A 19,834-nucleotide genomic window follows, 5' to 3' on the forward strand; every position below is an offset into this window, starting at 1 on the left:
GCTTCAACTGTTTAACATAATTTTAAAAATTCAAGAAGAAAAGGAAAATATATTTCCCATATTTTTACTCTTTTGGTTGTTCTTTTTTCTTTTCTGGTGTTCCAAAATTTCATTGCTTATCATTTCCTTGTTTGTTTAAAGAACTTCCTTAGCCATTCTCATAGAGCAGGTATGCTGGTAACAAGTTCTTTTAGTTTTCCTTCATCTGAGAACACCTTGACTTCCCCTTCATTCCTAAAGGATATTTTTTCTGGATAAAGCATTCTCTTGTGATAGCTCTTTCCTTTCAGCACTTGAAATATATGTTGTGATTCTCTTTCCTGCCATGCCCTGGCTGTCGTGGCTCAGTGGTTAGAGTGTCGACCTGCACAATGGGGGTCTCAGGTTTAATTCTCAGTCAGGGCACATGCATGGGTTGATTCCCAGTAGGGGGCATGCAGGAGGAGGCTGATTGGATGTTTCTTTCTATCCTTCTCCCTTCCCCTCTCTCTAAAATAATAAAAACGTATTTTTAAAAAGCTATACAAAAAATACACTCAATAACTTTATAGCTAAATTAGAGTGGGATTTAAAATGATAAATTTAGTAATCCACAGGAAAGCAGGAAAAAGAAAATGGAAAAAAAAAAAAAAAGCCAGAACAATAGTGCATACATTAGAACAGGGGGAAAATTTCAAATCACTAAACTCAGGTTCCACCTCAAGAACTAGAAAAACAGAGTAAAATAAACCAAAAGCAAATAGATGGAAAATAGAATAAAAACAATAGCAGAAATCAATGACATTGAAATCAGCTAAATAAGGAATGTCAATGAAACAAAGATCTAGGTTTTTTTTAAAAGACCTATAAAATTGACAAACCTCTTGTAAGAATGACAAAAACAAAAAGAAGACACAAGAGAGTAAAATCCTAAGCAATCTTACCAATGAATATGGAAACAAAAATCTTAAAAAATAAAACATTAGTAAAGTATTATATAAATTCTATGTACTTTTATATACACACACAGATAATGCAAGTAGGAATGTGTTTTAAAACACATACACAAAGCTGTGTTTGCACAAAGACTTATAAATAAAAAGCCTAGCCATGAATTAATCAATTAAAATAATAAACAAATAATTTCAATAGGTGTAAAACACTTTTGATACAATTCACATCCCTTTTTCAATTTAAAAAGAAATTAAACAAACTAAAAATAAATGGATACTCTTAACCTTAACTTAATCTTCACAAAAATATTATCTCACAAAAATCATAATATTATATTTAATGGTGAAATGAAAGAGCCATTCCCTTTAACATCAGAATGAGACAAAAATGTCCATTATTTAAAAAACAAAAGAAGAAAAAAACCAAAAATGGCTATATAGATTCTTCTTGACTTTCCATGTTTACTTGGACACCTTCTGATTTGTTCCATAAGCACCTGAGAGAAAGATTAGCTACTGATGACATGTGTTCTCTGTACCACTACTCAGTCTCTTGGGAGGAGACTGAGGTGGGAGGGTGGTGGAGCTGGCGTGTCCTTTGCTCAGCCTGGGAGCTTTCTCTCTGAATTTGTTAAGACTACTGCGTCTGGGGCTGATTCAGCCAGCTCGGAATGTTGAGCTGTTCTGTGGAGGGAAGTCTTTAGATCTCATTCAGATCATTTCCCCTAATTCAGGGTCAATCAGCCTCTTTGGCAAGATGAGATTAGCATGATCCCCTGTGGTTCATGGTCCTTGGGTTTTGTGGGTCAGCAGGTTTCTGTTGACTACACATTCATCTCCAGTCTACAGCTTGCCTTTAGACCTCATCCCTTCCTTGTTAGAAAACTGTCAGAGGAGTGAAGAAAGGGCATGGCAGGGCATAGTTCGATGGCTTCTTCAATCCTGCTGCCTCAGCTGAGGTGGAGGAAAAAGGCTCGAAATGATGGTTTCTGTCCTTCCCCAGCCCTCACGTGACTTTAGCCCTGAGTCCTAATACCAGATGGATTTTATATGGCGGGCTCTTCAGAATCTCTTCCAACTGCAACACTGCTTCATGCCCCGACTGGAGAGCTTAGGGCTGGTCCAAATTGTGTCACATCAGCTGACACTCTGAATTTTGTATGAAAGTAGAGCCTTAGCATCAGTAGATGATTCTCTTTTTATGCTTTTGTTCACATCCTATGTGTTTTGCCTACCATTTGTTTAAAGAAGAAAAAACTGGAAAGCGTATTGAAAAATAAAAGTATCAGGTTTATAGGAGAAATTGCTTTTAAAAAATTAATCATGTCTGCCTTCTAATATCTTACGCTCTGAAAAATTCACACATTTGAGTACCTATCATATGCAAGACACTAGAATACAAGTTTTAAAAACTCATCTTCTGTCCTGAACGATATTATAGTTAGGTGGGGGAAGCAGATAAGTACACCAATGGTCACAAAAAAGAAGCTCTTCAACTGAAAAACTTTCAAGTTAGGAAATGTCATAGTTATTGGCCAAAGCAAACATTCATCAAACTCTGCCCATCAATAACAGTATCACTTTGGATGCAACAAAAAGGACAAACACATAGCCTTTTGGAAGCCAGCATGGTGTCTGGTAGAAGGTGTAGGGGAATACAGAGGAGAAACATCTACATCTGCAAGGTCCTCTCTGGCCAACTGGAAAGTCCTGACAAGTCATGCAAGGGTAAGAACAACTCACAACCAACAGGATTTTCCTGCAGACCTAAAGGAAGAATGACAGATTATATAAGGGAGAGGGCACTCTTGGAGATGCTAAGTCTATTTCATTAGTTCTTCTGTTTTTTTTTTTTTAGATGCCACTCAACATCCACTAACCACTAAAAAACCAATTCACCAGGAAACCGAGTCAGAAAGTAGGTGACACAAGGAGATCCAGCTGTTAAGAGAAACAGGATTTCAAATCTGATCTGAGGTTTCCTCTGGCTCCGACTAGGTTGGTGGCAGGGGGACCTGTGGGATCCACAGTGCCCCCGAATACGCTCTCGAAAACCGCAGGTGAGAAATCATTCAACATCCTTCCCATCCTGGAGCCTTAAGAAAGCAGCCTTGGGGGCATTGACTAAGGAAACAAAATCTGAAGTCAGATTTGTTTATTAGAATTTGTTAATTAGAATTAGAATTTGTTTATTTGTTTATTAGCAGTCGATTGTCCTATTATCAAAGAAAACATTTCTCAGGGGATAGAACAGTTTGCTGTAACTAGTGGCAGGTGAGTCACATACCTGTATTTTGACCACATGCTTTTCTTGTTCATACAAAAATGATTTCCTAGCTTCATACTCTTTCCTAAGGAGGGATCCTGAGCGTGTGTCTTGAAAGCGAAGGAGGAAATCTTCGGGCGCAGACCACATCCTCTCACGAATGTAACCTGTTGTGACTTCCTCAACAATGTCCTGGCAAGAGACATTTCTTATGGTTACACCTCACACATCAGGTGAAAAGCAGCATACAGAATAGCTTCTGGAAATTTTATGTTTCAGAAAATGATATGGCTAGCTCTTTCTGGCTCGGTTTACAAACAGATCTGACCAGAGCCACGGGATGAGCTGGCTTAGCTTCTTTCTAGCAACATGATTTTGGAATCCTCTAAACGTTGTGTTGAGTTGGTACGAGAACGTGGTTGAATGATCGCAGGATTTGGAGGTGGAGATGTACCGATGATGCTGGCCCTTGCTAGGTGTGAGGCCTGAGCTCCACAGAGTATAAAAGGGACAAAGAAGAGTACAGTAAGCATAGGCACCTCTCCTCTCTCCCTCCAGCTGCCAAGGAAAGGACTGCAGTGCCCACGAGGTCCTTAGGCTTCTCTGATGCCTTTCTCGACCAGGACGGAGAAGGCAGACCCTTGCAATGACTTGAGGAAATCTCAAATTTGGAGGAAAATAAGACTGGGGGTCAGAAGGAAAGGGGTGGGGGGAGACAAGCCCCATTATAAGCAGATAGGAAAAACCTAGATGAACGAGGAAAAAGGAAGGAGGGGGATGATGAGAAGTCTTTATGTGGACTGTGACTGGCTATGTTCTCTGAGAGACACAAGCAAAGACTGGACTCACTTCTATGGCTGATGCCTTATTCAGTGTGATTGAAATCAATGGGTGCTTAATTTAAAATAATTGAAAGTGAAATCATATAGAAGATGCATAAATACCTTTAAGGGAAGACATATATGCACACTGATTGAATAAAGTTGGTAATTCTAGATTATTTAGAAGAAATAAAATGTATGGTGTAGGCCCTCATTTTTTAATAATCCTAACAGACTGATGCTCAATTTCACAAAGGTAAGCCCAGGGCGTCTCTGGATGCCACATGTCCAGTTTTCAGCTCTGAATTTTAACCCTTCGATGCTGCTTCTTCACAGTTTGATAACATCTTCTCAATTACAGCATATGAATTTTAAATATTGCCCACAATTTCTTTTTTCCCCCCAACAAAGTAGCACTGGTAATTCATTGCCACAATGCCATTTTCCTATAAATTGTGGGGAACTTTGAACATTTGAAATCAGTTAATAAACTATGTTCTTCACTATCTTCTTGTCAGTCCCAGGCCACAGTTCTTTCTCTGAGTTTTAGTAAATACAATACTGGCGATTCTGTCCATAGTACTGCTATATCTTTGGTGCTGTGCCTTTGAACAAGTCTGTAAGCTCTACATTTGTGAGATCTACTTATGTTTTCAAAATGGAACTCAATTATTCTCAGTATTTTTCTCTTTAAATATACTACAATGCCTGGATCAAATAGCAATTTTCACATATTTTAAGTCCAGCTTTTGTTCTCAAGTCCAAAGTAATCTTGGTGAACATTCCTTCAAGAGTATTTCCCTCCAGGAATCATCACTCACTTTTTAAAGGATCTTACATAGCTGTGTTGTAGGCTGAGAAGGGGAAAGAAATGACATTTGAATACTGACAACCAAGGAATTTATCCCTAATTTAACTTTTCTGTCAAGGAGCATCTGAAGATGGATTTATTATAAGCCAGGAACGCTTTCTCCCCCTGCTCTGCCTGATGTTGTTAATGCAACATGGAAAAAAATTCTTAAAGTTATTAACCACGCAGCCACTTCCACCTGTAGTTCACAAAGACTTTGCTCCACATCCAGCCGTCAAATAAGTCAATTAGTTCCTCCCACCATGTCCACGATTAAAAAATAGAAAAACCATCACACTTATCTTTATACAGTAGTTTTACATCAAACAATAATATCCTACCTTAATTTCTTTTTCCATGAGCCACGATTCTTTACACAAGTAAGATTTAGGAGTGACCCAGGAACTCTCTTGTGAATCGACATTGTAGTAGTAATCATATTTCTCCTGCAGGGTAAGTTTGAGCCATGGACCTTCAGTAGACACTAAAGAAAAAAGTGCGTTACATTCTAGAGAGGAACACCTTCAGCATTTTAATGTTGTTTCTTCAATGTGTAATATCATCTAATGAAGATGCTTTTCATCAAGCATTCAGATAGTCTAAGTTAAGATCATTAGAAACGACTCACTAAAATAGATGAATGCTATGTACTTAGTAGCAGCTCTCTGCTAAGCCAAAGAAGGAAAGACTGATGTCTAATGCCAGATTTGGATCCCAAGCTTTTCATGAGGATGGTGGGAGTCACGAATGGCCAACAAGAAGGATAAGCAAACAAGGAATGCATGTCTCAGGTAAATGTGAACAGCACCACAGCAGACAGAGGAAGCCCATGAGCAAGATTCCTCTTGGCTTAGAAAGCCTCCCACAACTTTTATGAGAAGTGACCTGCAAGGACTGTACCCCATTATTTAGAGCGGGCCAGTGATCTCTGCATTAAACCAAAGCAGCAGTGACTCATCTTTGCTGACAACTCATCCAAGGTACACAATGACATATGCAAAGTCACTAAGCAGGGAGAAGGAAATTTCTGGTTCCTCTGACTCACTTTGCTCTATACAACCACACAAAATGAGGGGGAAAATGTTGGAAGAACTTAATTTGGGGGTAGGGGTGTACTAGGAAAGAAGCTATGGCAGTCATGGCTTAAATTGGTCAAGAAGGATATCTCCTCTTAATCCATGGGCTACCTACCCTTTCTATTTAGAAATCTGCTTATTTTAATGAACAGTCACGCTTCCTGTCCCAGACCAGAGAGCTAAAAACAACAATAAAAATAAAAAAGCTCTGACCTAGACCAAGCTAAACCAACTTCTGCCAAGTGAACATTAGACTAAGAAGAGGTAACGTTAAAGCCCTTTATTATGTGTTGATTCTTAATTTGGCTTTAAGTGGCCCTAAACTGTTCTATTTGTCAATGCTGAGGAAGAGAGATGTGTCTCTTTTCAAATGGACAGTCAGACAGCTGTTATCTGTTTAGAAGTACTGGTGTCCTCAAAAATATATTGTACAGTCAAATTAGGATGATCACAAGTAATTATTTTTTTCAATTACCAGTAGTTGTCAGATCCACAAATGCTTTTCAAGGCAACTCTCTCATTGAGAAAAAAAGAAGGAAGTGAAAGTGGTAAAAACAAACACAGCTAATTTACAATAGCTAAGATTTGGAAACAGCCTAAGTGCCCATCAGCAGATGAGTGGATTAAAAAACATCTACACAATGGAATACTATGCAGCTATAAAAAAGAAGGAACTTTTACCACTTGCAACAGCCTGGATAGAACTGGAGAGCATTATGCTAATAAGCCAGTTGGAGAAATAAGCCAGTTGGAGAGAGATAAATATCACATGATCTCACTCATATGTGGGATATAATGATCAATATAATTTGATGAACAAGAATAGATCCAGAGACAAATGGCAGGGGAGGGGAGTTAGAGAGCAACCAAAGGACTTGTATGCATGCATATTAGCATAATCAATGGACACAGACACTGGAGTGGTGGGGGCTTGCCCCGGGTGGGAATAGCTGGGGGGGTCAGTTGGGGAAAAAGGAGACATATGTAAAACTTTAGACAATAATAAAAAAAAAAAACACACCCAGATATATTCTCTTATTTGCATAAGATGTGAGAAGTAAAAAGGCCTTAGTTGGCATTAGAAGACTTGATTTGGGTTGGGATGGTCTCAGTGGATAATAGGAAAAGAGAATTATCATTTTCAAATTAAGTTTGAATTTACAGTCAGAGAAGAGGCAGAAGAGGGTGTCTCCAGTCCACAGTCCAAGTATTTTTCCTAAGAAATGTAGTTGGCTGGTTACTAAGAGAAAAGACTAATTATAAACCTTGGAGAAAAACCATAAAAAAAAAAAAGATTCCAGTTAGTTAAGAGGTGGTAGCAATCTAAAAGGAAGCATACATTCTAGATGCCTTCTAGACAAATTATACTTCTATTTCAGAGCTAAACTGAGCTATAAGGCTCGGTGATCCACTTAGGAGTGGATACTTCAGTTTGGGAAAGAACACACATCCTAGAACCAGAGGTGAAAGAGGTAAGAATCACCGTGATCACCCCCCACCCAAACAGTGTTCACAGGTTTATCTGGTGTGGAAAGTCAGTCTTCAATTGCCTAGAAAGTGTCTCCTCATCCTTCTAGAATAGGAGGTGGGAAACTTTTCCTATACAGGGCCAGAGAGTAAATATTTTCAGCTCTGTGGGTTCTAGGTCTCTGATACTAGTCAACCCTGCCACTGCAGCATAAGAGCTGCCATAGACAATACATAAAGTAATGAGTGTGGCTGGGTTCCGGTAAAACTTGATTTACAGACAGGTGGTGGCCAAGGAATCCACTAAAAAACTATTAGAATAAATGAGTTCAGCAAGGTTGTGTAAGATCAAAATACAAAAATCAACTGTATGAAAATGTGTCCATGCAAAACTGTGTACACAAATGTTCACAGAAGCATTCTTCAAAATAGCCAAAAGTGGAGATGAAAAATCCAAATTCTATTAATTGATGAATAGATAAACAAAATGTTGCACATCCTATACAATGGAATATTATCAGCCTCCAAAAGGAATGAAGAGCCCTGACTGGTTTGGCTCAGTGGATGGAGCGTCAGCCTGCAGACTGAAGGGTCCCAGGTTCAATTCTGGCCAAGGGCATGTACCTTGGTTGCGGGCACATCCCCAGTAGGGAGTGTGCAGGAGGCAGCTAATCGATGTTTCTCTCTCATCGATGTTTCTAACTCTCTATCCCTATCCCTTCCTCTCTGTAAAAAAATCAATAAAATATATTTTTTTAAAAAAAGGAATGAAGAGCTGATATATGTTACAACATGGATAAACTTTGAAAACAGTATGCTAAGTGAAAGAAACCAGACACAGTATGATTCCATTCATATAAAATGTCCAGAACAAGCAAAACCATAGAGACAAAAAGCAGACTTGTGATTGTCTGGGGCTGAGGGGTGGGGATCAATGGCTAATAGACATGGGGGGGGGGTTGTTTGCTATAATGAAAATGTTTTGGAATTAACTAGGTGTTGGCTATACAAGTTTATGAATATAAAAGCCTCTGAAGTACACACCTTAAAACAGTGAATTTTATAATATGCAAATTATATCGCAATAAAAATCATTGTATTTCTATACAGTAGTAATAAGCAACTCCCAAATGAAATTAAGAAAAACATTTATAATAGCATCAACATAATTAAATATATAGGAATGGGCAAAAGTAGGAGTACTGTATAGGAATAAATTTAACAAAAGAAATGCAAGCCTTATACAACACTGAAAACTATAAAACATTGTCGAAAGAATGAAAGACCTAATGAAGAGACATTGCATGTACATGGATCAGAAGACTTAATATTGTTAAGATGGTAATACTCCTCAAACTGATCTACACGTTTAATACAATCCCTAACAAAGTCCCCAGAACTTTAAAAAAATTTTTTTTAGAAAAAAAAGTGAATCCGAGGTTTTTGAACTGGAGACCTTGGGATATTCTGATTCCACTCATCAAAACATAGCAATAGGAAGAGGAAGAGGCAAGTTTAAGGGAGAGAGAATAAACTAGGGGCCAGGATGGATTTGAAATTATGATGGGTCATTTCTAGGAACTCAATCCCTGAATTAACAATGCTGTGCAGTTCTTTCCCATGAAGGATAAGGTAGAGGACACTACGGTAACTCCTGATGCAGAGATATGAAAGGAAGAGAGGGGCTCAAAAGTGACTAGATGCCAGGAGAGAGTAGCCAATAGCCCTCCTCATTAACAGGAAATTTGCTGAATTGGAGGGTCTAACCTCCAATTTGAAAAACATCAAACTTTAAAAAGTAAGTACAACTAATGAACAAAAATAAACCGATGAATAGAATAGATCCAGAAACATAAAAGCATGCAAAAGACCAATGAAACTCAAAGGGAAGGGGGAGGGGCAGGAAAAGATTAAGCAAAGAACTTATATGCATATAAGCATAACCCATGGACACAGACAATAGTGCGGTAGGCCTGGAGTGGGTGCGGGGTGAAGGGGGTCAATGGATAGAAAAAGGAGGATATCTGTAATACTTTCAACAATAAAGACAAATTTAAAAATTTAATTTAAAAAAGGGAGAGAAAACATATTTGATAGAAAAAAATAAAATTCAAGTCTTCAGTCTTGAACCTTAAAATAATAAAGTTAGTACATAGGGTACTACTGAACAGACTTTCAGTTGAACTAAAAACATGTTTGTCCCTCAAGTTCCACAGTGGTTTCCTAAAGGTGAGAAGTACTATGTCCCTGAACTATATGCTGTGGTGCAGATAAACACCAGCTACAGCCAGGCGTTACCTGGATCCTGGATATAGAAGGTGCTCAGTAAAAAGCTAATAAAGAAATGATAGATTAACTCTCCAAAATTTATCTCCTTGGTTTGTCATTTTCTCCTTCTGTCCAAAATGTCATGAATATGAGTTCCTAAATCTGAAAAATGAATATTACTAAACTCATGCTCTCAACAATACTTTCCAGAGCTAACATTTCATGATCTGTCATTGGCTTGAACAGGCATAAATATCTGCCAAGGTTATTGATAGAATCCCTCAGAGACCAATTCACTGCACTTTATTCCTTGTTTTCAAAATTACTCTTTACCTCTACTAAATATTGTACAATCATGTATCATTTGTGTCAAAAAGGATAGAGAGAAACATCAGTGCAAAACATCAGTTTTTACCACTGGAGGAATCAATCAACAAGCAAGACCTATATAAAGTCTCCTTAAATACTGTATTTTCTCAAGTCTATGATGCCACCATGTATAGCCACCAAGTTAATCAGAGCTTTCTAAAACACAAAAAGGAAAAGAAACATTTAAATAATTCCCTTTGCCATAGATGGTAAAAATCATTTTAGAAATGTCAATTTGAAAGCAATATTTGTCTTAAAATTAAGAAAATACAATACCACAGAAACTATCATAATCAAAATGATATTCAGCTTGTGCTAAATGACAAAAACGCTTACCACTTCCTGATTTTTGCTCTTTTGCCTTCGTAAGGGCATCATAGTAGTTGTCAGCACATTCGGGGATTACATCATTTGTGTTACCAACAGAAGACTTCAAAACAGACAAAATATCATTTTTCTTTTCTTTCTCCAAACACTGATTGACATCAACGACCAGTGTAACCCCTGGATAATAATAAAAAAGTGTTTCTGTTAAAGTTTGTCTTCTATTTACCTTACAGGCATGTAAAGTTATAATTCAACTTTTTAGGAATACACTGGTATCAACCCTTATTACCCTTTGAGAGTATGTACCACATATGCCCAAGAGACTGTCACCAATTCACCCACCAGTGTAGGCTGTAAGAATAAGATCCCAGCCTGGCTGGCGTGGCTCAGTGGTTGAGCGTCAACCTATGAACCAGGAGGTCACGGTTCGATTCCCCGTCAGGGCACATACCTGGGTTGAAAGTTTGATCCCCGTGTGGGAGCAACTGATCAATGTTTCTCCCTCACATCAATTATTTCTCTCTCTCCCTTCCCTTCTCTCTGAAAATCAATGAGTATGTCCTAGGTGAAGATTAAAAAAAGAAAGGTCCCATAGGAGCATGGTTTATTAAAAAATCACAGCATTTCCTGGTTACTCATGTGGGGTATAGCAAGGCCTTCATTTTGTTTACTGTGATAATCTTTGAAATTGGGTTAATGCACACCAATGGACACATGTCATTAATTGGTATTTGAGAACTAGCTTTAGGAAGACATTTATTTATTTCAGAGCAACTAAAATTCTATGTAAGCTTTGGAAATTCTGATATTCTTCTGTATAGTGCACGTATACTTTCAAGATTGTCATTAGCAACCAAAAAAAAAGAAGGAAATGTTCTAGAGAGGCAACAGGCACAGCTAGTGAATATATGCAATGGAGTCCAGAAACTTAATTCTGAAACCAATTTAGACCTATAAAGCATTTTATCACATTTCAAATTTCTGCCTCTTCCTTAAATAAAACCACACTGAACTCTGGGTTGCCTGAAGAAAGTTAGCATGGTGAATTCTTAAAAATTTTTAAAAAATGTATTGATTATATATTTTATATAGAGAGGAATGGAGAGAGAGAGAGAGAAGAAGGGAGACAGAAACATTGATTTGCTGTTCCACTTACTGATGAATTCATTGGTTGCTTCTTATATGTGCCCTGACCAGAGATCAAACCCACAACCTTGGTGTATTGGGACCAAGAATTTACCATGTTGCTCTGGCCAGATAGGTCAATAACTATCCAGCCAGAGCAACATGGTAGATTCTTCATTATCCACTTTAGTTCCAGATAAGAACATTCTGTATGCCAAGCCAAATAAGCTAGTCAGAGAAAGATAAGTATCACATGCTCTCACTCATATATAGAATCTAATGAACAAAATAAACTGATGAACAAAATAGATCCAGAGACACAGAAGCATGGAATAGACTGCTGAATTTCAGAGGGAAGGTAGGGTGGGAAGTAATTAACCAGGAAACTTATATGCATACATGTATAACCCATGAACACAGACACTAGAGTGGTGAAGGCTTGGGAGGGGCAGGTGTGGAGTGGAGGGGATCAATGGGAAAAACAAAAAAACAAACAAGCAATACTTTCAACAATAAAGATTAAAAAAAATATTCTGGCCAAACCAAATGGACTATTATTTTCACAACCTGTAAATGCAGTGAGTTAGAAATGTAGAACAAAAAAAATGGAAGAAACTAGTTTAAAATACTTTTTAGATGAAAAATGATCTTGATGAAAAGAGAAGAGATATGTTTTCTTTTATTTTTTAAAACACACACACATCAAGCTCTACCATACAAATGCTAAATGGTATATTGTTGTTATCAAATTATGTCCACATGTGCACAGAACTAAAAAGGCTGGCAGGGCAAGAAAAACAGAGTTTGACTTGTGGCAGCCTGGAGTCAAAGTCACGCAAATCTGGAGGAGCATGGAAAAAATTAAGGAGAACTTCCGTGGCAGACTCCAGCTGTTGCCCAACAAAAGGTATAGGAATATGTTCCTGTGCTGGAGTTAACAGGGATGGGGAGCTGGCCCCCTCTCCTCTCCTCCAGCAAGTCTTTGTAGGATGAGAAAAATGCAGTACTAGTGTCTGAGAAGTTTGTGGTCTGAGAGCAGCAGAACGAACAAGTAAATGTCAAAGAACTGTTACATGAATTACATCTGATTGATTCATCCAACCCAGTAAAATGCTGTATTCCTTGAAAGATGGGTGTTAAAGCCATACATTTCTTGCATATAGTAATGCGCTTTATTACTGAGTATTTATGTTCAAGGAGTAGGTCCACAGGTTAACTTTCCAACTCACTGAAGCTTACTTTTAATCTTAACAGAACCATTTTCCATGAAAATCTAAAGCCCCGGAGGAAACCCTAACAGAACAGTCTCTACACGGCTCATCATTTCACCCACAGTCCCTGGTACACAGAAGATGCTTAATGTTTGCTGAGAGCTGCCAGAAGCGTCCCTCATGCCATTACAATTGTATGGTACTATAATACAGTGAGGGATACTTTCAAGGACTACGGAGGTATTTGGGCTTCTTTGCTCCTGCACTAAATAGCCTCAAATTCGCATGCTTTTTAGTTTCTCCCTTATCGTCACTGTCAGCTATCACTTCTCGCTGCTGGGTGCCTGCCGAGGGCAGCCCCAACACTTAACTGTTTGGTAATTAATTCATGGCTTCTGATGTGCTTGGAGGTGGGAAGAGAAACCACCAAGCATATTAGCATTCTGCCTGAGAGAAGAATCAACAGGCTCAAAGTGTGTGTCCAAGAGGTCCCCAATGAGCAGAGTAAACCAGTTCCAGGACACAGGCTTCTATTCTGATTGTCTTTTGGCTTAATCTGTGGGTTGTGGTTAAATTCCAGATAGCTGAGGATGTCAGGTAAAGGATCTCCATTACGTCAGGCATAGTTCTACTAAGAAACAATTAAGAAACCTCCCACGAATCATGTAAGAAATCCAAAAACATGTTTGCTTTACATCTTATGCCATATACCAGCAGGCTTTCTCTAAGGCATGCATTCTCAAAAGAGATGTGATATAACCCCCGGTAGGACAAATATTGGTTCTTGGGGGAAGAAGGTAAAAAAGTATTTTTATGTATAAAGCACAGATCTACATATGGCATATAAACATATATACAATATATCTGTGGTATTACAATTTCATGGTGAGAAAAAACATTTCATGGTGAGGTCCAATTAGAGAAACCGATGTCTAGAAAGATTCCTTAGGGTGCAATAATGGAAAAGGTGGTCAAAAGTAGAGAAACCTACTTTAAGAAGGCAAAATGCTCCAGTGAAAATGAACACTGGGCCAAAATGAAGGAGACTTGGGTTCCTCTGCCCTTTTAGATCTCGCCCTTGGTAAAGTATATGAACCAACACATTTTCTTTGATCAAATTATTTGGGCGTGGGATTGATGCTTATAACATGCAACCAGGATCTGTTTCAAGTCTTCATACAAAGGCTGAAAAAAGCTTTTAAAAGTAAGATTAAATTCCTGTTAAGAAACTGGAAAATTCTCATCTCAGTGTCAGAATATACAGCGATTTTATCTTCAGATCATCTCTTTGTTGTCATATAACACAGAAGAAACTATATCAACTCCTCTGAGGGACGGGACCGAGGTAGAAGGTAGGATTTTAAATGTGCAAGTGCAGAGTACAAAATCATACATCTGAGGAAACCTCTTACTTTCATAGTCAATAAATAGAACCATGAGTCTCATGTAAAAAACAGAATCACTTGCAGGCCAAATGTAAGAAGAACACAGAATAAAAGGAATAAAAGAGAAAAATTCTAGGCTACTTGAGTACCTGTATTATAATCCAATTTCTTGAAAGTCTTTCTTCAAACTACATTGATTTCAGTTTTATATTTAAATCACTTATGTACACATCTCAATTTTGTTTTCTTTTTCTTAACAATTACAGTGCTAGAACAAAAAGACTTCAAAGATCCTAAGGCTATAAAAGTTCAGGTTGGAGAAATACACATATTTTTCCTGGCTAAGGAAATAAAAACCAGATGTTCCTCACAGATGCTTCCAAAATTTAAAAGCCTATCTCTGGAGCAAGAGTAAGGCATCTCAACAGCAATCTATGACCTGATAGCTCAGTATAGATTCTAGCTATACCATGAACGGACAGCTCAATGAACTAGCCTTTTAGGAATCTTATTTTATGTAGGTTGTTCATATACGTAGAATGTTAGTATATCAATCTTGAAGCTATTTTAGATTGCCATGTGAATTTTCATACTATTCCTCTATGAAACAGAGGCATAGCATAAAAAAATTGTTCTCATTTGAGCCAATGTGGGGATTCTGCCAGTTGCTGAATATGTCCATTCCAATTATGCATCTGGACTTGGGGAATAAATCCCAGGATGGGTTTGAGGACCCACTGGGCCCTGAGAGATGGACCTGAGCTGAAACTCCATTGATCAGCTGGCCTCCTTAAGCCACTACTCTGATTACAATGACATTTTAGGTCTCCTGGAACTAGTGTCACTTCAGGGTTCAGTAATCCCTGAAAAGTTTGATTATGTTCTTTCTCCCAGCACAATCCTATCTAATAAAAGAGTTATATGCAAATTGACCATCACTCCAACACACAGGATGGCTGCCCCCATGTGGTCAAAGATGGCTGCCCCCATGTAGACAAGATGGCCACCATGAGATGACTGGCAGGGGAGGGCAGTTGGGGGGGACCAGGCCTGCAGGGGAGGGCAGTTGGGGATGACCAGGTTGGCAGGGGAGGGCAGTTAGGGGTGACCAGGCCAGCAGGGGAGGGCAGTTGGGGGCAATCGGGCCAGCAGGGGAGCAGTTAGGTGTCGATCAGGCTGGCAGGGGAGTGGTTAGGGGGTGATCAAGCTGGCAGGCAGAAGCGGTTAGGGGCAATCAGGCAGGCAGGTGAGCAGTTGGGAGCCAGCAGTCCTGGATTGTGAGAGGGATCGGGCCTAAACAGGCAGTTGGATATCCCTTGATGGGTCCCAGATTGGAGAGGGTACAGGCTGGGCTGAGGGACACCCCCTCCCCCTGGTGCACAAATTTCATGCACTGGGCCTCTAGTCACATGATAAAAGGCCATAGATCTCTTTGAGGAAAGCCTGGGAGAAAGATGAACAAGATAAAAATGTGTTAGTGTAGCAGAGTTCTTTCTCAAGGGGACCTCACCTTCCCTTTCCTCAGGGAGTTCTGGGTCTATAAATCAATTAAGGGGCCATGACTTCCTGTTTTATAATCCAAGTTATACTTTTATTCACTTGACCTAGAACTCTTCTTCTGTTTATACAAGTAAGAATTTAGTAGACTGTCTCTTTCATTTCTAGGAGCACCATGTTCAATTAGCCAACTCCATAGGTCTCTGTGAGTTAGACTGTTCTGATGACTGCGTTCACTCTGCTGTTCATTATAAATTGCATCCATTTGTCTTTTGGTGATTAAGTGCTGCCACCCAGCTTCTGCTGGCCTCTCCATAATTGCATGAGCCAAATCCTAAAAAGAAATCTCCCTTTCTCTCTCCATATATGCATGTACAGTATAGATAGATGTATACATACAATACACTTTCTAGAGAAACAGAGGTATCTATCTATCATCTATCTTGTAGTTGTTTTTTTCCAGAAAAAAATATTTATGTAGTTCTTCCTCTGGAAAATGCTGACTAATACAATGAAAGGCATGGAAGGGAGGACGAAGATTTATTGAGCAAAAATGGGTTAGTTTTTTAAGATTAAGATAAAAAAGGACTTGATTGAACTATAAATTTGAAAATTTAGAAACCATTTTTTGTTTCCTGGGTTTTTTTTTTGTTACATTCTCAGATTTTGCTGGAAAGAGCACCTAGTCATTGAAAATAGTGCAACCAGTGAATCCTATTGTTGTATACATATGTATTCAAGAACTCAAATTGGTAGAAGTCCAACCTTTTCAGAAATTAAAACTTATGCCTTAAAAAATTATGAATAAAAATAAAAATTCAGAAGCATAACCAGATACAAGCAAGGCAAGATGGGCCAGCAAAAGGAGGCGAGGGCTTACATTGTTTTGCTTTGTCCTTGTCCATGTTGGCCTCATAGACTGCGTGCTGTATCTCATCCAGCCAAAGAATTTTAGAAGCAGGGTCCTGGGAATATTGTCATAGAATAAAAGAAAAAAATAGTGAATGATGACGAAACAGAATAACTGCTTTTAAGGAACCAGTTTATTATAATTTCCATAAGCTCTTATTTAGCAACTACCAAGTTCTGCCAATACACTCTACAAGCTACTAATGAAGTAGACTCCAACACAACCACTTCTCCCTTCCCCTGTCACCCCTCTAGTTCAGCCCACCAGCATCTCAAAACTGAGCAGCTGCACTGGTCTCCTATTTGCTTTGCTGCTTTCGAGTCTGCCCTCTACCACAGCGGTCTTCTAGAGAGAGCCAGATAATCTCTTCAAAATGGACAGCTCGTTACAGCACTCCTTGGCTTAAACTCCTCCAAAGGCTCCCCCCTGAAGCTGGGAGGAAACGAAACTCCCTTCCCACAGACTGTGGGGATTTAATGAACTGGCTTCACCTCACACTCCTCTACTCTCTATTCCAGACCTTCACTCCAGCCTCCTTCAGATCCCAACATTCCACCCCAGCAAACTGGCTATGATTCTTTCTTATCATGCGGGCCTTAATCCAACTGCCACGGCCTCCAAAAAGGACTTCTCTGGCCACCCACGCCAAAAACTCTCTGCTCCAGTCACTCAGTAACTGTGGTTCCCAAGGCAGCCCAGCGTGCCACGGGATACTTTAAATTTGAGGGAAACACAATGGCACCATTTATCAGCTACAGAGACAAAAATCAAACAAACGTTAAAAAATCAAACAAAAACAGTGATTGCCCTCAAGAAGCTGACGGTTTAGTGCCATGGTCGGCAAACTGCGGCTCGCGAGCCACATGCGGCTATTTGGCCCCTTGAGTGTGGCTCTTCCACAAAATACCACGGCCTGGGCGAGTCTATTTTGAAGAAGTGGCGTTAGAAGAAGTTTAAGTTTAAAAAATTTGGCTCTCAAAAGAAATTTCAATCGTTGTACTGTTGATATTTGGCTCTGTTGACTAATGAGTTTGCCGACCACTGGTTTAGTAGAAGAGACAGATACATAAAAAAATAATTATAATACAATGTGATGAGGGCATTAGCTGTAGAAACACAGTCTAGAAATGGCCAGATTTACATAGATATGGGATTAACATAGTAAGTAGGGGACTTTAATACACCACTGACATGGGATTAACATAGTAAGTAGGGGGGGTTGAGTTACAGAGGAAGAAAAAACCAGGTAAAGAATAGCCTCAGAAAGGAAGGGATAGCAGCAATAAAAGGTATTGAATTACCTTTAGTATTTTTTTAATTTGGAGGTTGATTCTTATGCTCTTGCTACAAATTTAGTGCTGGCATCTTATTAACTGGGACTTCCAGATAGCAACTGTACTTTCTATAAACTTGTCTAAGATTGCAAGTAAAATTTTATCAGTAGAAATTAAATATTGTGGGGAAGGATGAGCTGTTCCATTAAAAAAAAAAAAAAAAAGGGAGCCGTTGCCTATGTGTAGAAATAAGCGTCATGTACTAAATCCTGAAGCAAGACTCTGATGAAGAGAAGGTAGCTCATCGGAGCCATGGAGTACCAGCTTCATCAATTGGGACTCAAGATGGCGAGAAGCAGGAAGGAGAAATAACATTCACCAGCTCCTCTGGCAGGCTTCAACCCTGCCTCTCTCAGACACTAACATGAGATAATGTAGGTGGAAGGGGTTCTGAAAAATGAAACACAATCTTTTATTTCAATCCTGCAACATCTGGGCTAACGGAGACTGCTGAGGAAGGCCTGGCGCCTGCCTCCCCAATCCTCTCCAGCCAGATCTGCCATGTGGGAACCGTCAGCTGTTAGTAAGATTTCCCATTTCTTGGCAGAATGACTGGGGAAGATTCAAACAGGAAGTAAGATGGGAAGTTGAAGACTAGAGGAGGAATAAAGAGACAGGGGAACAAGAACTATTTTTTTTTTCTGTTTCTAAGACCAAAAAGAACCTATAAGGTACAGCCTAAAAACAAAGCTCCTTACAAGTTCATTGATGTATGTCTTAGGTTTTCTTGTGGGTATTTACCAAATTCTTTCATAACTTACCAGTGTAACAGATAAACCATACAAAATTTTACCCAGATGAAAAGGAATTTATAATCCCACTTCAAAGCTGTTGGTATTTGTTTTAAAAGCTAAACAGAAGAGAGACTTTGCCAATCAAATGAATTCAAGTCAACAGTTTAAATCATGTCTTCTTGAAATAAAGGTTGCTAGAGTTAAATGCAAAACCAAGAGTGAAAACCAAATCCTACCAATGGAACATCCCCTTTCTAATTGCTCTGTAGAAGACTGGAATTATTCTATTTACAGGATGGCCACAGCTCCACCTCCAGTTTAACAGCCAGGTTCAGCATATGAGTTACAAATGGATTAAGTGAACAGAAACTAGGCCATTTGCAAATCAAGTCACACATTCCTAAACCTAGGTGACTCCTAGAAAATTTTAAACAAAAAAGTACTCTCTCCGCAATATTTTGTGGTCTTTTGGTTATTATTTCTACAATAAAATAGCATTCTATCTCAGTGTGTATTACCATATGTTATGTTGTTGAAGTATTAAAAACTGACTTAAATTTAAAAAAAACAAACTGATTTCAGAGAGAGGAAGGGAGAGGGAGAGAAACATCGATGAGAGAGAATCATTGATCAGCTGCCTCCTGCATACCCCCAACTGGGGATCGAGCCCACAGCCTGGGCATGGTAATTGAACTGTGACCTCCTTGTTCATGGGTCAATACTCAACCACTGAGCTGCACCAGCCAAGCTTAAAGACTTACTTTTGATTGCAAAACTTGGTGGGGTGAAATTTAATCAAGGTGTGAAAAGTTTGCACAGATTAATTCCTCCTTAGCTTATAAGTTTCATGTGAAATTTGCAATTTTCTGATTCTTGCTGCATTTTATAGGCAACTAGAGGCCTGGTGCATGAAATTCATGCACGGTTAGGGTCCCTAGGCCTGGCCGGCAATCGGGGCCGTTTGGGGCCTTCTGGCTGCCAGCCAGGGCCTTCCTTCATTCCGTGCCACCCCCTGGTAGTCAGAACACATCATAGTGAACGATAGAACTCCCAGTTGAACTCCCAAGGGGACACTTTGCATATTAGCCTTTTATATATATAATATAGATAGGCTGATGGGTTGCCTGGCTTAGCATTTAACCTTAAATTTTGTTAATTATAGGAAAACTGTTATAAGGAAGTATTTTTTCTAAATATTAAATCATATCCTCCAGAATATAACTACTCATAAAAGCTTATATGTTACACAACAATGTGACTAC

At 39.0% G+C, this 19,834-nt stretch overlaps 1 protein-coding gene across 1 annotated transcript in view; it reads right to left on the minus strand.

Moving 5' to 3' along the window:
• Positions 1–19,834, minus strand: part of IQGAP2 (IQ motif containing GTPase activating protein 2) — a 269,366-nt gene that overhangs the window by 50,682 nt on the left and 198,850 nt on the right. Inside the window, exons 14-17 of the mRNA XM_079786601.1 lie at positions 16,475–16,559; positions 10,386–10,553; positions 5,211–5,353; positions 3,220–3,390 (exon numbers count right to left, since the gene is read on the minus strand). Coding sequence (XP_079642727.1) covers positions 3,220–3,390; positions 5,211–5,353; positions 10,386–10,553; positions 16,475–16,559 — 567 coding nt within the window. The remainder of the gene's footprint in view (positions 1–3,219; positions 3,391–5,210; positions 5,354–10,385; positions 10,554–16,474; positions 16,560–19,834) is intronic.

The sequence above is a fragment of the Cnephaeus nilssonii genome, assembly GCF_951640355.1.
Source record: "Cnephaeus nilssonii genome assembly, chromosome: 2".
NCBI lineage: Eukaryota > Metazoa > Chordata > Mammalia > Chiroptera > Vespertilionidae > Cnephaeus > Cnephaeus nilssonii.